Below are 20,234 nucleotides of genomic sequence, written 5' to 3' on the forward strand. Positions count from 1 at the left end.
AAAGATGACCAAAAATATGTGTTTACGAGATTGAATCTACATACAAATGTAATCTTGATGTATTAATAAAATGTATTAAAACAACATTAAATTTAAAAACTTCAATTTAAAAATTAAAATAAAATACAATTTTATTGTAATGTTAAAGAAAGATATTATATAATTTATTCGAGAAAATTATATCTTGTACATAATAGTATAGCCATACTTAGATTTTCAATATAAAAAATATTTTTATTATTATATTATGGTACAAATGTTTTTACTTAAGAAACCTGAGTTGGTCAGTCTGAAAATATGTTAAAAAAGACTGACCACTAGCAATATACTGTGTTCTGATAGATTTAACTATGTAAAATGCGCTGTGATGGGCGGTGTACTGTAAGAAAATTAATACTGTGATACATGTGTACCAATTGATGTCATCGAGTGTTACTCTTATAGGAATGAGCTAAATTGAATTTCATTGAATAAAAAAGGAGTCGTAGACATATGTGTAGCTCTTATATAACGCTTTATTTTAGCAAGAAAGTCTACTCTACGATTTAGTTGTGATATTAATGTGGAACAAAATTACTAATTCTAAATAGTTATTTGAAGATGCATTTGTTTGAGCTAGCCCTTCGAATAATATTTATTTTTTGAGAACTTTACGCTTTCATCGAGATCAGTAGTTAATAATAAAAAAAAAACATTTAAAAAAAATAGGATTTGATGTTGTCTTAGTAAGGTTTTGATCTCGTTAAAAATGTCCTGTTTTCATTATATGTATGATCTGTGTGGAATCCTACCCTAATTTGTAAGTAACTGCCAGTTCGCATTTTTAATTAATATATTGTGAATGAAATATTGCCAGTAAATAATTATATTATACTGTTGCTATTTTTAAGTTTTTTTTTTGTTTAGTTTTATTTTTCTGACCAATAAAATTGCATAAAATGAAAGTTAGAATAGCGATATTCTTAAAAAAAAAATCCCTGAAATTATAAGTTGATTTCTTTGAGACTGTAAGCTAATATTACAAGTAATTTTTAGCGTGTCGTCTTCTATGTGACCAACGTTTCTTTTTAATGTCTAAGCTTAAGGTAGTATTAGGCACACACTTGTAAGAGATGTACGAAGATTATAGTTTTACGTCTGCATCTTCGTAATTCTGTGATCATTTAATTTTTGTTGTCGTTCCAACTAGTGAATCATTGGATGTATGAAGGTAGATCATTTCTTGTCAGTATTGCATGGAATATGAATGTAGTGTTGGAAAAATAAATGTTATTTTTATAGATTGCTTGTTTTATTTTTTTATACCATTAATATTGGAGGTTAAGAAATTTTGTGCACTTGTAATTCATACATTGCAAATACCTTCAAGAACCTGTTGGATTTTTATAACTCTACTCAATTTTATTGTAAAATGGATGCCCACCCCTGAAATATCATGCATATAGTTCAACAGTGCTGTTCATGGCCTATAGACGACTAGACATATCTAGACACCATAGACCATAGTCCTCGAGGTAATTATTCCACTGATGCTCTGGCCTTCAAAGGTTCACAAAGAAAACTATTATAAATCTAAAGCTACCTTCTACTCAAATGAGAGCATTGGTGAGAAAAGAACCTGCAAAAACACTTGACTTGTTGGTCTTGATGTAGACTGTTGAAGCTAGACCAGCCTTTCTGCCGCTTTTAACCAGCCAAGACTATTAATGTTCTCTGTATAATGGCTCATCACCACAAGAGTAATGTTCTTACTAATATTCACAACAGGAGGCACAAGGTAGATGGACTACCTAACTAGTTATTTACTTACAAAAAATTAGGTTAGATTGGTATAAAATATTTAAACATAAACAGAAAATAAAGACAGAGGATTATGAACATTTATTGCAACAACAAGTTTTATCTACTATTTATAACTGCTTTAATTGATCACTTTGTAAGGTCTGATAAGGGACCATTGCGTCGTTCCCAGACCATGCGATGCTTCTGCTTCATGTAAGCTTTTCGCGCATCACCATAAGCACCGAGGTCACCATCTGAAATCGAATATGAACAGTGTTTACAATGTCATCACTGTATGAGAGCCCACAATTAATAAGTTAACATAAATAATAAAAGAGTATTTCTTTCATGTCTTTATCATATGCTTATTTTCCAATTCTATGTTGTAATGCATTTCCAAATTAACAAATAGATACAAAAAATATAAGGGTGGAAATAGAAAACATATTAAAAATAATTGCAACATCAACAATATCAATACCATGATGTCAGTGACCAAAGGCCTTTTGCTCAAAAAAATTTTATAATAAAGAGGCAGTGGAGTTTACCTGCCATATAGATAGAGAGCAATCCATTGATATTGTGTCACTTTATGAGACCAACTGACAAATATTAGATAATCCTACCTTTCACACAGGATCTCTGATTTCTTAGAATATTACAATCTAAAATCGAATATATGAGAAATAATGTTAACTCGATTCATGTTCTCGTAACTCGTATGTTATCTCTCTTATTAAAATAAATTAACCCTAAAAAAATTAGACCAGCCTTACCATTCTCAAGAAGGAAACTATAGGAAAATGAATGTTATAAAATTCAATAGTAAACAGGGTTGAAGTTATTGTTGTCTAAAAGACATTTCTTTATATAGCTTATCATTTATACACAACACCTATTATTGTCCTGTTCCACAGAGTCATGCATTTTGCTTTGCAAGGTGGGGTGGCCTCTGCATAACACAACAGATATTTTTTCCTTATATTTAAAAGTGGGTGTAGGGTTACTCATGCTGCTGTGTCACATGGTAGGCTCTGAACTGATCTGGTACAATTAAAGAAAAAAATTGTAAGGTCCTTTATTTCATTCAATTCAATGCTTTTTACTTAGACATGTCAGTCCTTTTTTTTATTTTTATTTTTATTGCTTAGATGGGTGGACGAGCTCACAGCCCACCTGGTGTTAAGTGGTTACTGGAGCCCATAGACATCCACAACGTAAATGCGCCACCCACCTTGAGATACAAGTTCTAAGGTCTCAAGTATAGTTACATATACATATATTTGATAAAGCATAATTAAAGAGTATCCCAAATTATGAATTACATACATTTAATGAACCAAGCTTCCTCAGCAGACTTGTACTTGTCCCAAAGAGACCTGCATTTAGTTGCATGGTCTGGTTGCTCATACATCATGCAATCTTCATAGCGTTGCCTGAGAATGCTTAATATCTCAGAGTCCACTGCCCTAAAATTAAATTTATTATTATAATAGACTAGCTGACCCGGCAGACTTCGTGGTGCCTCAATCTATAAATAAAAGACCTAAACTTTTGTATAAAATAAACTTAAAACAAACAAAAGGCTGACTGGGGACACATCAAAGGAAAAACAAAATTGTTATTTTTATTTAGTTCCGAGCATTTTCATATTTATTTACCTTTTAAACCTTCTCTGGACTTCCACATCATTCAAGACCAAAATTAGCCAAATCGGTCCAGCCGTTCTCGAGTTTTAGCGAGACTAACAAACAGCAATTCATTTTTATATATAGAGATAGATAGATAGATAATTTCACTTTCATACAACTATTAAAATTAAATGTAAGTCTATATTCAGTTATAGTTCTCCAGCAGTTTGAAGGATGGAAAATAAATTCATGCCTAATACAACAAATTGAAGAGTTATTACAAAATATTTAATAGAACAATTGGCTATTTTCCAAAGACTGCCCGTTATTTTACCTAGTTACTAAGTAGCATATTATTAACCTGATTATGATATTAAATGAATGTGATTTAGCTAACCTGTCTCGTTTAAATTGAGCATTAGCCTCAAAGTCGCAAACGACGTCGTCGTCGTAGCACTGGTCAATAGTCGGTACACGACGGTAGTTTTGATGATACCAAGGGTACTTCTTCTGGTTTGGTTCGACAACAGTTTCTGCGTACAATGAAAAAATTACTCACTTACATAACAACACACTAGTTTTATGATACCAAATTAACCCACCTCGGAACCATGTTACCGGAGCATCGACTGTATTGTAGAGAGCATTGCAGAATGCTCTAAACACATTATCATCAGGAGGATTTCCGTCTTGTACCATATTAAAATTGAGATATCGTTGTTTAAACTTTATTAAATGATATTTGACTTCTCGCCCCTTCTCTCATCTGTCAGTTTTGACAGCTGTCATCTCGTTTCTCGCTTTAGTTTCATTTGACTATCGAATAGGCACAGGAAAATATATCCCAAACAGCTAAACCTTAATAACAAAGAAACAACTCATTTCTATTGTTCCAACTCCCGCCGAAAAGTCCAGCCGTGTATTTGTCAGTAATTTTGTCAAAAAACTATATCAAGAATCATCCTGCAGTGACGTTGCCATACCATCTGAGGCCCGTGGCAAATCGGATGAGGCCCCAACATAAAATTATAGCATTGTAATTAAATGTTAATAAAGTAACGAAGGAGTTAGGTACGCAACAGTATTACTGTGTGCATTATAGTAAACATACAAATTCTAAAATGAAGTTTCGTCATACGATTTCATAAAGCGTTTAAATCATATTAAGTAATTTTAAATTGTATACGATTTTTAATCATAATTAATTCAATTGATTTTAAGACATTATGTTAAATATCTTTTTTAACTATATTTTGTTCAATATGTTACTTTATTTTATGGCCATGGCTTTTCCCAATCCCGCCAGCCTATAGTTATTCCATATTATGGAGGGATGAGCTATTTTCAACAATATTATGCTTAAAATTTGTCACAAAATAATATTATTGTACAGTCTATGCTCTTAATTTTTGGCAGAATGTTGGGCCGCCAAGTTCTCGTTCTATGCGTATTCTTTCTGCGGAGATTAGAATGAAAATGATGGTGAGGAATAAGTACCTATAAAGAATGGTTTTTTCTATTTTTCCCTCTGTGCCTTCCTAACCCATTAATCCGATTGTGCTAAAATTTAGTAATGCTGTCTGGTCAAGTCAAGGGGAGGTTTTGTCATAGTATCAATAAATGTCTATCTAGTTGTAACCAAGTAGTTAAATAAATTCGATGTTTTTCATAGAATTAGCGATAGTTACAGTGAATATGACTTCTAGTATTACGAATTTTTCTTTAATAAGATCGTGTGTCTCGGAACTGCAAAGGGCTGAACTTTTTTGTTTGTGTTTGAGTTGGTTATTTAGATTCATAGTTGGATCCGATTGGTGTCGCTGCTATCAGATTCTAGTTTTATTTGTCATATTTTTCAGATAAATTCTACTTAAATTAGGAATTGGAATGGAATTTGACGTTTGCCGGGTCTGTTAATACATTAAAATTTTGCTTTGTAGCGCTAGCAAACAATTCGCCGTTGCTTTCGTCAGTCGGTATAAACAAATAATTAAGCTATATATTATTATTCTGGTCTTAATTAAACTTACTTTTGATATTTCCATACAAATAAATCAATACTTTTTTTTCTCAAACAGCATTTATCTTTTATTCAAATTTTCCATTTGCATTCCGTTTAGAAGGATAAAATGGCGTTTTCCATTACATTCGACCACAGCGCCATACATAAGTATCCACGTACTGACGAATATTTAAGCTGGGTGACCACGTCACATTAATAAACTAAGGATATCTTAACAAGCCTGCCGCTACTATGTTTCTGGAGAGGAATTTCATTTTGGATAAGGATAATTAAACATACTGTTACACGTTGGGGCTGGGGATAATAAAACTCACTGAAGTACAAAGTAAAACTATAATATTTATCGCACAAGGAATACTTTACATATCGCAATTCACTTCTTCCGCTTCGCTTCCGCTTCGTTTCAGTTGATCCGTTCGCTGTTTCGCTTCGAGAAGAACCGATTACTAGTTGCCTTCGTGTCTCTCTTCTCTGCAACGCGTTTATAGTCGACACGACAACTCTATAATTATCGAGAACATTCCCCACAAGGCGAATCGTTTCGATATATGTGTTTCCACTATTTGATAATAGATAGCGTTACACTTCTCAAGCGTTCTCGATATTACTAGTAGGTACTTTTAATATTTGTTTCTACTATTCGACGACACATGGCGCTACTCTTAACGGCGTTACATTAATCATATTTTAGATAATTTATTTACAATATGAACTTAATATCTGCTTATGCTTAATTCTGTAAATTTCAGCTAAACTTTAAACGGATATTGATTTAAAAATAAACACGTTGAATGCTACATGAAAAATAGAGCATTTCATTCAGGCCACGGGGCTTACCGATATGCTTTATCTTACTGAGCTGTTCGGGCAATGAAGGTCACGCGTGAGCCACGTGAGGGTTCTTAAAACGCTTCCTACAACAAGCTTACAAACTTAGCTTACAAACTTAGATTTCAGCTATCAAACAAAACGCACATGGAAATGAGCCGCGTGGCCCTTTAGCCGAACAGAACGCCTAGGTTTTCAAATCCAATAGAAAATTGTAGTTCTAGTAGTAGTTGAAGTCGTCGTGGCCTAAGGGATAAGACGTCCGGTGCATACGTGTTGAGCGATGCACCGGTGTTCGAATCGCGGGCGGGTACCGATTTTTCTAATGAATTACGTACGCAACAAATGTTCACGATTGACTTCCACGGTGAAGGAATAACATCGTGTAATAAAAGTGAAACCCGCAAAATTATAATTTGCGTAATTACTGGTGGTAGGACCTCTTGTGAGTCCGCGCGGGTAGGTACCACCGCCCTGCCTATTTCTGCCGTGAAGCAGTAATGCGTTTCGGTTTGAAGGGTGGGGCAGCCGTTGTAACTATACTTGATACCTTAGAACTTATATCTCAAGGTGGGTGGCGCATTTACGTTGTAGATGTCCATAGCTCCAGTAACCACTTAACACCAGGTGGGCTGTGAGCTCGTCCACCCATCTAAGCAATAAAAAAAAAAGTTCTTATCAAGATTATGGCCTTTTAAAATAACTTAAAAACTAGACGACAAAAGTCGCTAATTTTTATCTTCCGAGCAAATGGTCTCGGCTAATGATAAATACTACTGATTCCCTTGATTTTGGATTGGCCTGAATGGTATATTATAGTACACTCTAGGCCCACCGGTGGGCGGCATGGCTTTTAACGTGTTAATATTCAGGAATATGTGTAATCCTATTGTTTAATCAGCTTAACATCTGCCCACAGCAATGATAATAATTGATGACTATGACCGCTCTGACAAGGTGATACGACAAAGGAGAAATTCCTTAGTGATATGATTATTAGCTAAAATATGCTAAATAAAGTTTTTTGATCTTCTATTTTGTTACTGACCCGTTAAACAGGTAGATAATCATAATGTAATAATGATATGTAAATTTTTACCATTATTAAATTTGTACAAGTATATAAAGTATGTACGAATAAATATTTGAAACATGCGACGAATATAATATCATCATTATTTTATAAAATTTGATGTAAATGGATATGTGGACACGTTCTGATTACACGTTTTTTTCACTCTTGGCGAACTGAACTTTATTTTTCAGTAAACATAGACCTTGTCACACGAGACTTTAAGTGTCGTGGTCTAAAGGATAAGACGTCCGGTGCATACGTGTTGAGCGATGCACCGGTGTTCGAATCCCGCAGGCGGGTACCAATTTTTCTAATGAAATACGTACTTAACAAATGTTCACGATTGACTTCCACGGTGAAGGAATAACATCGTGTAATAAAACTCAAACCCGCAAAATTATAATTTGCGTAATCACTGGTGGTAGGACCTCTTGTGAGTCCGCACGGGTAGGTACCACCACCCCGCCTATTTCTGCCGTGAAGCAGTAATGCGTTTCGGTTTGAAGGGTCGAGTAGCCGTTGTAACTATACTGAGACCTTAGAGCTTATATCTCAAGGTGGGTGGCGCATTTACATTGTAGATGTCTATGGGCTCCAGTAACCACTTAACACCAGGTGGGCTGTGAGCTCGTCCACCCATCTAAGCAATAAAAAAAAAAAGGTCTGGGTCTAGAGCAACAACATTTGAGTCGTGCCAAATATTTGAAGGCATTTCCAATCATCAATCATAAATTAAAAATAACTAGAAGATAATGAAGATAAACATCATTTGTTTGAAGCTTTAATGTATATATTTTCCCTGGTCAATTGAAAGTCGAAATTAATGAAGTTGAAAGCTACCTCTCTCTATATCTACCTACACAACTGCTTCAGTCAAATGCAAATTCAAATCAATCCATCCGGATTTAATAGCCTCGCATTGCTTGTTCAGTGTCGTATAGATAAAGTACATTAAAACACATCAAATGGAAATACCGCTTAACTAATGTAATCCTTAGAGTTCTGCAATTTTTACTAGGATACTTACATTGAACGGATTTATAACACATTGAGCGTGGGGTTGAGGCACGCGTGCGCCCTATGTTTCTACCATTCGGGTTGCTAGACGGCTTCTTCGTCGAATTATAGTGGAAATTTTGAGAAGAACTGGGTTGCTTATTCAATTTAAAGTACGCTTAACGCATCCGTTTTAGTACTGTTTGTTTTAGAAACTTATTATTTATCTCTTTATACTGACAATTTCTTTTACTTGAAGTATATTAGTTCCGATTAGTTCCGAAGAGTTATTTTGACGTCGTATTCGTTGTAGTAATGATCATATGGTATCATGCAACACGAAGTTTGAAGGAGAAGTGTTGTCAGTCGAACATTGAGAGTTCCGCAGCCGCCAGTCTGGGGGAAGGCGTCGTGTTGTGACGCGGGCCTTCGTCACAGCTAGTGGTATGGCGCTTCGGTCCCAGGCTGTGATGACTCAGTAGTCAGTAGCGTGGCGCGCGTGTTAGCGGCCGCTTTTCGTCCAGTGCCCATGTGATATTAATGTCGGCACGATGAAGTGGAGAGCGCGCGCGATATCTTCTCGCGCCAAAGAACGCGCCAATATCAGCTTCTTCATCTTCATCATGTTCTTTGCGGTGTTCGGTGTCATAGTGCTTACTGAATTGTTGCTCCTGGAGCGACCCAACGAACCCGCTCGGGCTCGCTACAATGAAGACATGCAGGTCAGAATAACGAATTAGCGAATCGATTATGAAAGTACAGGATAAACCCGTTATCTATGTTTTTGTGCCAGTAGTTTATTAGTAATAAGATCTGTCTGTACACACAGAACATTATTATTATGTATCTATTAAATTAATTTGATTGTTGATAGTTTTAAGTGGGTATTTGTATACACAAACACCTTTAGCTACAAGGTGGACTTATTAAATTTTTTTACAAATATTAAATTATTTACGGTTAATTAAAAACTTACAATTGAATGAAATACCATCGGGATAAGGGTTAGAAAAAACTTAAAACTTATTTATACAATTTGTAGTTAATGTAGGTGAATCTGTGTTTCGGAGCTTATTTTATCGAACGAAATGCAAATTAGTCTTAACCGGTCGTGAGTGTTTAGGTTAAAGAAGCGGTACAAAATATGTAGGAGCCTACTCTAGAGATATTTGAAGTTGTCAATACCTACCTACGTAGTGCTGCAGCTTCCTTTAAATTATATTCAACTTGTGTCTTTTGTGTTTGATTTTTTTGTTATGACCTCCTCTTTTATGATATATAAATTAGTTGTGTATATAGGTATTGATGGAATTTGATTCTAAGTTCTGAAAGTAGATTGGTTTAGTGGCATAAATCTTTACGAATTTTTTTAACAACAATAAAAGAAATGAAAAAATCTATAAAATACATACCTTATTCACAATGAGAAATTTTAAATTAATCGCAAATCCCGGTCTACCGTATTGTCTTGTGGGAAAGTTGTTTTTTTGTTCACCCAGATGCTTCATTGTTTGAAGTCTTTATCTTAAACAGGTTTTAATTGTTATGTAATATTTTTTTAAAGTTCTCAATTAAAATTTTGTGCAGTACTTATTTTGGTTTTTGAGTTTACAAAATATTTTTTCTAATTTAGAGGTTCATTGCCATAATGCTGACTGTATCACTTTTAAATCAAAGCTCTTCTCAGATTGAAGCCTACGATTGCAGTCTGTTTATACGTATTTTATTTTCATGTTTTACATGAATTACACATTTACGACACGTTTTTTGCGAATTATTATTATTTATTACATTATATTATTCTTCTTTCATTATTGCATATTTGCAATACGGGGATTAATTCATTCGGTAACCAGTTTATTTTTTACAAACGTTGAGCTATGCATAGGCAGGATGAAGCTATCAACCCATAATATAGGATTAGCGGATGCAGGAAATTGGATGCAATTCTGTTAAATGATTGTTACCGAGACTGATTTGATAACTCGAACTTTTTTAGTTTAATAAGCAACCTTGGAATAGGGTAAATTCTTTTCACCCACATTTACCTTTTCTACAGTTTTTTTAAAAACGTTTCGCCATATTGATAGTGGTTATTAATCCTTTGCAGGCAAATAAAAATAAAATTATGTAAAACAATTTTTGTGATAGCTATTTTGCAACTCTCACTCTTTAGAATGAAAATCAAAGAAAACCAAAAAAATGATATTGATAGTAGCTTTAAAAAACTTTTGATTCACCCTCGTGTGAATCGAAATAGTGTTTGACCACCGCGGCGGTTTTGTCTACAACTTTTGCAAACTCACCAAGCGGGCAGATCCTGCAGCTGTCGCAGTGACCTTGTGTTGTTAAGAGCACATGACCAATAATATTAAATGGATAAAGTCGCACTATATAAATATATAGATCGAAAGATATAGTCGCTGGTATAATAGTAGCCCCAGTCACTCTCACACTCTCGTCAATCTTTTGAAACTCGTGCATTATATCCAAAGAATTTGTCTTTATTTATTGAAAAAGAAACAGTACGTTTGAAGATACATAAATCCAATCAGCTAACAAAATATTTTTCCAACAAACACAAAAATAAAAATAAAAATTTATAACAAGTCAAAATGGTGACTCTAGTTGTTATAAACCAGAATTGAATACTAAACATCTTCGGTTTCATGGTCACAATAACCGGATCGAGCAATCCGTTGACCCCAAAAGTTATATTGCGTTTACTATCGATGCATTCGCGGATTTGAAACTCATCTGAGAATGATGTGGAACGGTGCTTTTTTGGCTAAAACGAGGCGTCGATCATGAAAGATCGTGGAACACTGACTTGGCATTTTCAGTCTTACATAATCGATAACAGTAGATTATTAATTAACATCCTTTTTATTTAGGACGTTTGAATTACGTAGCCTTTTTTGGTTAGCTATAAATATCCAAGGCTTATGTATAAACGTGACTTGTGTCAAGAATAAGGAGCATAGTGACGAGGCTTCGTCTGGAGTGGGATTTTTAAGACAGAAATATTGTACTAGTGTATATTATTTATAGAATGTTGTACTAGTGTACCTTATTTCTAGAATATTTATTACCAGATAAGTTCCAAGACACCGAGCTGCGCTTTGCTAAGCTTAGAAAAATGTAAGATAAAAAAAAAGTAACCGCCACACTAAAATCTCATTAGCTTTTTTAAAAAGTTCCAAATAATTCTTTTTTGGACTAAAAAAGTCACGTAATATATTTATCAAGATCAATATTTACTGGAATATGTCAGCCAACTAGCTGTTTCCCTTTTAATTAATCAACTTGACTATCAATCACATGGTGGGAGAAGTTTTCTCATTCTACAAAATGAAAGTTTTTGGCTACGAATGTTACACGTCTCTGGCTCATCTTGTAATAGACGTTTCAGATTCATTCGGTCTTCGTATTAGCCATCTCATCACCTTGATAATCAAGTGATATAGATTCTTTCTTTTGAGGTACTCTAAGTATGGACAGCCTGATACTTCCTTGAATCCTTCAGGAGATTCTTGCAAAGATTCTGAATCTTCAACACCGCTCGCATGAGTTTTGTTATAAATTTTAGTGATACGATTCCATGTACCTTAGATCGGGTAAACATAACCCATGTTCGCCATTCTGGTCCTCGATATGCTTTTGTATTCGTAGTATGTGGTCCATGATGGGGAGATGTTCTCCAGTACCAAAGTATCTGTTGAGCGCCTCAAGCAGATATCTGAGCTGACTTTAACAAATTCAGTAGGCTCTGTCTGCATAAATTTCACTTAGAAATGCTTAAGTGTACTTGCGACTTGAGGTTATCCTTCATTTAATAAGATTTTGCTGGCAGTCTTGATTTGGCTTCCCGTATATGGTTCGGATACAAACTTTTTTTGTTTAATTCATCAACTTTTGCGTTTCCTTCCATACCAAAAAGAACAGAAACTGCCAAACTTCAAACCTCCAATATAATAATATTACTTACAATAACTTGACTGCCACTAAAAATGTAAATAGCTATGTTCTTATTTCCCCAACATTTTTAGCATTACAAGCGCTGATTGCCTATGTCTCCGCTTGGAAGACCGACCAATAAGACTATACCGTAGTCCTGAAAGCGCCAGAGACAGTTCCTAAGTTGATTTTAAAAACCAGTACACAGTAATTAAGCTTTCTTGAGTAGCCGAAATCCATTTCGTCATCGCATTCTTATTGTGAATGTAGCATTGGGGAGTTGTTGTGAAATATGTAAATAGATTCGACTTTGCAAAAGATCATAGTTATCATTCGTTCAGATCATGGTTGATATCCAATCTTGTGCGTTGGGTTGAGGTCATTTATGCTAGCTTATGTAGTCTTCCTTTTTTTCTGGCTGGAAGCCGAACCTCCTAGTTGTTGTTTTCGTTAGCGGTATTCGAATAATTTGATAGTGTTTGAGCCGTTTTATAAACACTCGTTATAGGCATGCAAACCAGTTTCTTATACTTTGTCTAAAACACCATGCAGTCGGTTGGCTGTAGTAATTCTGGCCTAGGAGAGCAAAACCCTCTCTTTTTCTAAGGATGTCGTAAACGAGGATCAAGGATTCATCGGAGAGAATCTGAGAAGAGCAGCGTTCTCAGAGTATTATACTAGTATACTGAGATTGACTAGGCACTACGATCCTTCTAATTTTTGCAGTAAGAAGTCATGTGTTCTTTTGAGGATTGAGATAGCTGTTATTCAATACAATTGAGACTTCGATCTCGTGCTTCGGGATGGGTGGCAGCATAAACGTTTTTATGAATATACTAGCTGTACCCGTTCGCTTCGGTGGACACTTAAAATTATCATTATTATTTGTCACACCACAAAGGTTCTCGTTATTAACGCCCCCGCAACTGGTGTAGGGAGTCCAACACTCATATAGATATTAGCCTATCCATTGGTTTGGATACCAGTTTCAAGTCAATAGGATGCATGGTTCAGTAGTTATAACGAAACATTTGTAAAAACCACTGTAGATTTATATATTGGTATAGATTTAGTTCTGGTCGCTTTAAATCTGATAGACTGTGAGCTCGTTCACCCCATCTACGCAATAAATTAAGAAAAGTTATGCTTTTTAAATTCTTTAATTCTGTCGTCGTGGGATTTGCAGGAGAGCTTAGTATCAAGGTCCATATTCAGGTGCGGAGATATTGCATTTTATGTATAAAATATAAATCAAGACGCAGCTCCATTGGTTTATGTTTTCATTGTTTTTGTACTTATTCTTTCAATTTTTAACCCAGTCACCTAATTTTTGTCAACTATTTGGACATTATTCTGGCTAATATGTATCTTCTAAATCCACGATGGACATATTATTTTGGCTAGTATAGCATAACTAAACTAGGCTTCGACAATCTTAAAAACAAATAACCTTCGAAGAACTATGGTCCTGTTTCCTTTAGTTCAGATTACGCATCATGTTATGTTATTGTAAGCAATCAGTTAGTAGGGGATCTCAGGGTTACGTCTATTGCATATTATCTAAGCGATACTTCCTCGATTTATGTCTGAGACTTAAACGACATTATTTATTAAAAGCGTAGACTACGTTTTAGAATATTGTAGACCTATTTTTTTAAGTTATTTTACTTGAGGTGAAGTTCCACTTTCAAGTATTTTCCTATTTTAAGGTGAGCTTGCATTTATGTAAGTTCCGATCAACAATATAATTTTTTCATGGTTTTAACGTTTTACGATGATTAGTTTTAGTAGAATAGCTACCAAAGCGTACAATGTAAATACGGACAGTATTCACTACGTAACGTACAGACTGGAATGTGTTCTATACAAAATGTTCCCTGTGCCTATGCCTTTGTGCAAGGTTATTGATCTCATACTAAAGTTCTCACACATTTGGATGTGCGACTGCATCGCGATTTACGACAAGTAAGAATTAATCTTTAAATTGAAAATGCATAATAATATGTAGTTTTGTTTGTTTATTTATTTATTAACAACCTACTAATCAATTTAAAAAAAACAGTTTTTGCTTTGGTTGTTTTAGTTTATCTACAATACATTTTGGCGATGTCTATTAATAATGACAATAAATTCACAATTTTTTAATATGAATTTAAAAATATTTACTTGTATCTTTTACACTTTGCTGTATAGTACCAACATATTTTCTACCGACATCAAAGTTGATAATAATATAGTATTTTTTTAGGTTTTTTGGGAGTCTTAGACATTATTAATACTACTTTTCCGGCGGCTTAATCTTAGTTTTCTTTTTAATTGTCCTTACAGTATTTTCGATCAATTATATAATAATATTATGGGGCATATTTCAGATGTTTCTTAAACTATTATGTTTTATGTGGAAAAATGTATGAGACTAAAAAGTAAAATTCATGATAATCATTTTATTTATTATTGTAGGTAGGTAGGTAGGTTAACTAGTATAGGTTCTTACGTAATACAGCTGCTGCCGTTAGATTATTAAAATTTGTATAATACAACAGATTTGAAAGGATTCCATCGGCGAATAATGTAGTTTTGTTAACAAGTTATACATGCAAATTACTATAGTATGAACAGTGTGCTTAGTGCGAGTTTTATAACGTTCTCGATAGCGTAAAAGTTAACCCAATTTTGTATGCGGTTGGAACAACGCCCCTAGCGGCAAACGTAGGCAAACAATCCCATTCCGTACAAATATGAGCTAACTTTTACACTATCGAGAATGTTAAAAAACTCGCACTAAGCACACAGGGCTCTGTTTGCGTGTGAGTGCGTGAAGTGATTTGCGGGAGGCCGCTATTATTACTTATATTACTGGTGGTAGGACCTCATGTGATTCCGCACGGGTGTGAGTCCTTGAATATTTCTGCCGTGAAGCAGTAATGCGTTCCGATTTGAAGGGTGGGGCAGCCGTTGTAACTGCACTGAGATCTTACAACTTATATGTCAAGGTGGGTGGGGTATTTACGTTGTAGATGTCTATGGGCTCCAGTAAGCACTTTACACCAGGTGGGCTGTGAGGGGCTATGAGCTCGTCCACCCATCTATGCAATAAAATAAAAAAGGGGACTGTGGACAATGGGCATCAAGAATTCAGACTATTTGTATGGATCCATGTTCTTTCTGGAATAATTTTGTCTTTTTATATAATGATATTTTCGTTTTCATCGCGAAATGTAATATACTAAGCGAAGTCAATTCTTATTCAAATAGTTGAGTCAGCCACTTCGTTTTACGAATAATATGAATCACCTGAGTAAATAATCAAACATATTTCAATATAAATGACATTTAACTTATAAAATTATGTTCTGACATTTTTAACAGATAAATATGTCTTAATCATGTTCATTCGTAAAAAATATATTCACATCGGGGACATTCGAGTGACGAAAAGGTTTGTTTGTTTTTTGCCTGGGTGCAAATTTTTTTTTATTTTTTTTTTATTGTCTAGATGTGTGGACGAGCTCACAGCCCACCTGGTGTTAAGTGGTTACTGGAGCCCATAGACATCTACAACGTAAGTGCGCCACACACCTTGAGATATAGTTCTAAGGTCTCAGTATAGTCACAACGGCTGCCCCACCCTTCAAACCGAAACGCATTACTGCTTCACGGCAGAAATAGGCGGGGCGGTGGTACCTACCCGTGCGGAATCACAAGAGGTCCTACCACCAGTAATTACGCAAATTATAATTTTGCGGGTTTGATTTTTATTGCACGATGTCATTCCTTCACCGTGGAAGTCAATCGTGAACATTTGCTGAGTACGTATTTCATTAGAAAAATTGGTACCCGCCAGCGGGATTCGAACACCGGTGCATCGCTCGATACGAATGCACCCACAGATCATAGAAACACAGCTCACAGCCCACCTGGTGTTAAGTGGCTACCGGAGCTCATAGACATCTACAATGTAAATGCCGCCACCCACTTTGAGATATGAGTTCTAAGGTTCTAAGGGTTCTAAGGGACAACGGCTGCCCCACCCATCAAACGGAAACAATTTACTGCTAGGGCCAGTGTTAGCAACACTCCCGGTTTGAGTCCCGTGAGCTCACCTACACGTCAAGGAGAAGCTGAAATTGCCTCTTAAGGCTATCAGCAAAGATACGAAAAAAAAAAAAACGAATGCACCGGACGTTTTATCCCTTACGACTTCATTCGACAACATGTTTTAAGTAAGCAGTAGTATAGTACATATTAATTGTTATAATGTTTTAACACTAATTTTAGAATTGTTTATTAGTAAACGCGGTGAAAGTATAATTTACAACCACTGGAATTATTTGAAGTTTTCAGTTCAACTTTGATAATGATAAACTGAAGTGAATGAGTTATGTTTGATTGCTGCAGTAGCTGCAGTATCTAACACCTAAGCATTATTCTAATATTAAATTAAATAAAGTCTGCTAACATTACCATATTTTCATTTTACATTTACGGTACATTCCACTTACGATACGTTTGCATTTTATCCTGCATTTTATCTGATACGCGTTTTTACAATTAACTCGAAACAAAATAAGCTCGTGAAAATTGTCCATGGATATTGATTCTCAACTTATTTTTACAATCATTAAGGTTCTTTATCTGTGTATGATATAGGCAGAGGACGTAAGGCCAATAAGACTAATATATTTTATCACATTACTTATTTTTTTAAATTTGCCTAAATGTAATCATGGGTGATAATCTAAACACCTATCTATAGTTACCAAAACGTATTTATTTTATGAAATTACCCACAAATTCGAAGATTAGATTCACTAACAAATCAAAGGATTGCTAGAGAAGTTTTATTTATTATCTGTTCCTTCAAATTTAACCTAATTGACATTTAAATTTAACCCTTTAATATGGGGACTTTTTAGCGGGAACGCGAGGAGTGAAATTATGTAATTTGTTTTATTTTGTCTATTTAGTGTTTCTTCGGGTTTAAATGTGTAATAATGGTGGTTTATTAACTGTTTAATATCTGTAAAAGTGCACAAATGTGGGAAAATGAAACAAAGCCGCTGAACGTAACTTCTCGGGTTCCTCCAAAAAGTCCACTGAAAAAATCTTAGTAAATGACCACCATTTTACTGAGATTATATTTCATCCCATTTAATTTCATCCCAGTTGATTAATGTTTCAAATTAATCATCTTCATTTCATTTCACTCCATAATATCATTTTTCATAAAAATATGAATATAAGTTAAAATAAGACATGACTTAAAGGTCTCAGTTACCAGGTCATAAAATCCCTTAACAAAACCCTATAATATTGTTATTAGTTAGTTAAATGTTTGGTGACAATGAGTTCGGTATTACAATCTATGTAGACGAGATATAGAAATGTTTTAAGTGGGTCGACACACTAGAGCAATGATTCGTTTATCGTGTCACCGAACAGAGTGCCCCTGTGTACTTTGTAACTTGATTTGAATGTACACGTTTTAATCAAAATGATATAGCTTACCGCGAAGTTTCAAAGAATCAATACTGATAAAACATTAGTGCTATTATATAAAAACGGACAATCATGATGGAAACCTTTAATATTGATCATTTAAAAATGCTTCTAACGTATTAAATGATATATAAACGAATCGGAAATATATTAAAAAAATTGTGCCACCCTCATGGTTGCAGGGTTCCACAGAAACGTGAAATTTCTACACACTTCGAGAGATGTATGTATATCGGTTATTGCACAATCCCAGCCTTCTTCTTTGTCGTTTCCTCATTACTGAGGGTCGTGACCACCTTGGTCCAGTTTGGTCCAATCCCAGCCAAAAAGAATAAATGATTCGCGGTAGGCATGGTAGCGGTACCTTGGTCCTATGCGTCCTGTCACCAGTAATTACGCTATTTTAAAATTTGAACGACCGATTCTGAATACTGACATTATTCCTCCAACGTGGAAGTCGTCTGTGGACAAGTGCTTGATACTATATCTTTCCTACGGAAAATACTAGGTACTTGCTTACAGTATTTGAAATCCAAAAGTACTTAAAGTAGCAAAAGCAACTTAAAAAGTACATTAAAAAAAAATTTAAGCTAGTTTCTATTTCTAATATACATAAGATCACTGGTTATACGATACCTGACAACTACAAACAGGTACAGTTGGTTGATACCGAAAAAAAAACAAATATGCATGTTTATTGTATAAATGTAGGTACACGAAACAACGAGCTTATCTTGTCTTAAGTTAGTATTCATTTTAAATTGAGAATTTATAAAACGCTAGCTTGTTAACGATAAGTATTTAGCTGAGCTCAGCACAATGGTGATGTTGTATCTGTATTATATTATACAATGTCTTCGAGTTACAGTAAAAAAATTAAAATGTGTGTGGGTGCAAGTCACACGCGGTAGAAGTGAAACTTATAAAAAATAAGAATAATCCCAAGGGTCAACGCAATTCAGTAATTGTTGAATTTACGTGCAGTGACATCTGTTGATAACAAACTAAATAGAAATAATTGTAAATCATCTTTTATAGTATGAGGTAGCGCCCTCTGTGAATTGATATTTTAACTTCACGTTTCATTTTTTCCTGTCATCGAGTTTGAAATCACATCACAACGATTCTAAAGAAGTTTCACTTCAAAAAAAGGAGGGGAGCATTGACTCGCACAGAAGGAAGAGCTAAACCAAAGAGCAGCAAAGAAAACAGAAGATCAGTCAACATGTGTGTTCTATGGCACCCGTACCCTGGAACCCGTGTCCTGTCATCACAGAAATGCCAATATATATGTAAAAAGCCGACGTAGAGAATCCACAGCCCGGATAGAGAGGACCCCTCCTGACTGAGCCCCTGGTCGCCCACCTGCCCTGGTGAAACTATAAAGGCCTCCGGGCACACAATACACATCACAAGCTTAAAAGATACATAAAAAACACATGTAAAAAGAAACAAAATCTGGCTTGCAACATAAGCTATGTGCGCACGACTAAACAAGACAAAGTGCTGAATTTGTACATAATGTTCCTTACAACTACACGACAAAACAACACAATAACGAAAACTAATCTAACTTATAATGTAAGAAAATAATTTTATTCACAATATACCTACAATTATACAATTACATTACTTAACCTATTATTAACGTGGAGGATGCTCTTGAACATTTTTATGAACGTTACTAACTTACAAGTAAAAATATCCAACCTTTCAATCATAAAAACAAGGACAGAGAAGGTTGCCCCGAGGCCCGAAACATGTCTCGTAAGGGCTCACGAGAACCCGACGAGTTACATATAGTATTTACTATTTTACTTACATTACTATTGATGAACTACCGTCTGCTGTTACTACCGAAGCGTAAAGATAAAATCTTATGTTACGGACGTTTTTTCTCGGTTATGGTACCCCTCCGCATCCCATAAGGAACTTCGTGCCAAAAAAGTGGACACGAAGCCCAAAACAATTATTAAAGAATAAGATTAACTTTTGAATCGAAACGTAACTGCTTAGCGGAAAAGAGAAGCTGTACGATAACTCCAAAGCTAAATAACCAGCCAAGCCATTTCACACCAATAAACATGTGCGTGTTTTGTTCGTTTTTAATGGTCGAAGTCGCTGTTACTGTTTCGATTTGTCAATGAATACGTGATATGAATCATTATTTACGGTGGGAACATAATATCTGAACGTCTACAAAAGTTACACAAAATACACGAATATTTTATGTTTGTACTTCGTTTCCATATTTATTTGTTATTACACAATGTAATAATATAAATTTACATGTTCCATGTTTTTCTGTTTTATATGAAAGTACCTATTAGTAAATTGTTAGATGAGAAACTTATCTGGGTAACACCAACACGTATGTACATACGTAGTTTAATAGATATTCCTTAAGAATTGAGACACATTGCTCCTATTAATTTTGACATTT

The 20,234-nt window shown here is 34.8% G+C and overlaps 2 protein-coding genes across 2 annotated transcripts in view; one reads left to right on the forward strand and one right to left on the reverse strand.

The window, feature by feature from the left end:
- Positions 1 to 1,858: 1,858 nt before the first annotated feature.
- On the reverse strand, positions 1,859 to 4,181 carry ND-PDSW (NADH dehydrogenase (ubiquinone) PDSW subunit). Its single transcript, XM_028188143.2, has 4 exons — positions 4,016 to 4,181; positions 3,811 to 3,946; positions 3,112 to 3,251; positions 1,859 to 2,036 (listed from the first exon to the last, which is right to left on the reverse strand). Exons 1-4 carry the CDS (start codon positions 4,110 to 4,112, stop codon positions 1,930 to 1,932), a joined length of 480 nt encoding a protein of 159 aa, XP_028043944.1. The 5' UTR covers positions 4,113 to 4,181; the 3' UTR covers positions 1,859 to 1,929.
- A 4,425-nt stretch (positions 4,182 to 8,606) lies between these two features.
- Positions 8,607 to 20,234, forward strand: part of LOC114253166 (uncharacterized) — a 51,715-nt gene continuing 40,087 nt past the window's right edge. Inside the window, exon 1 of the mRNA XM_028187927.2 lies at positions 8,607 to 9,057. Within this exon, the coding sequence (XP_028043728.2) occupies positions 8,887 to 9,057 (171 nt within the window). The 5' untranslated portion in view covers positions 8,607 to 8,886. The remainder of the gene's footprint in view (positions 9,058 to 20,234) is intronic.

This window comes from Bombyx mandarina, chromosome 17, assembly GCF_030267445.1.
Source record: "Bombyx mandarina strain Sakado chromosome 17, ASM3026744v2".
NCBI classification, from domain to species: domain Eukaryota; kingdom Metazoa; phylum Arthropoda; class Insecta; order Lepidoptera; family Bombycidae; genus Bombyx; species Bombyx mandarina.

Coding starts and splice junctions, on each gene's coding strand:
- ND-PDSW (XM_028188143.2), bottom strand. CDS start 4,112: ATGGTACAAGACGGAAATCCTCCTGATGATAATGTGTTTAGAGCATTC. Junction 3,947..4,015: donor TCCGGTAACATGGTTCCGAG/GTGGGTTAATTT, acceptor CATTGTACGCAG/AAACTGTTGTCGAACCAAAC. Junction 3,252..3,810: donor GCTCAATTTAAACGAGACAG/GTTAGCTAAATC, acceptor ATTTAATTTTAG/GGCAGTGGACTCTGAGATAT.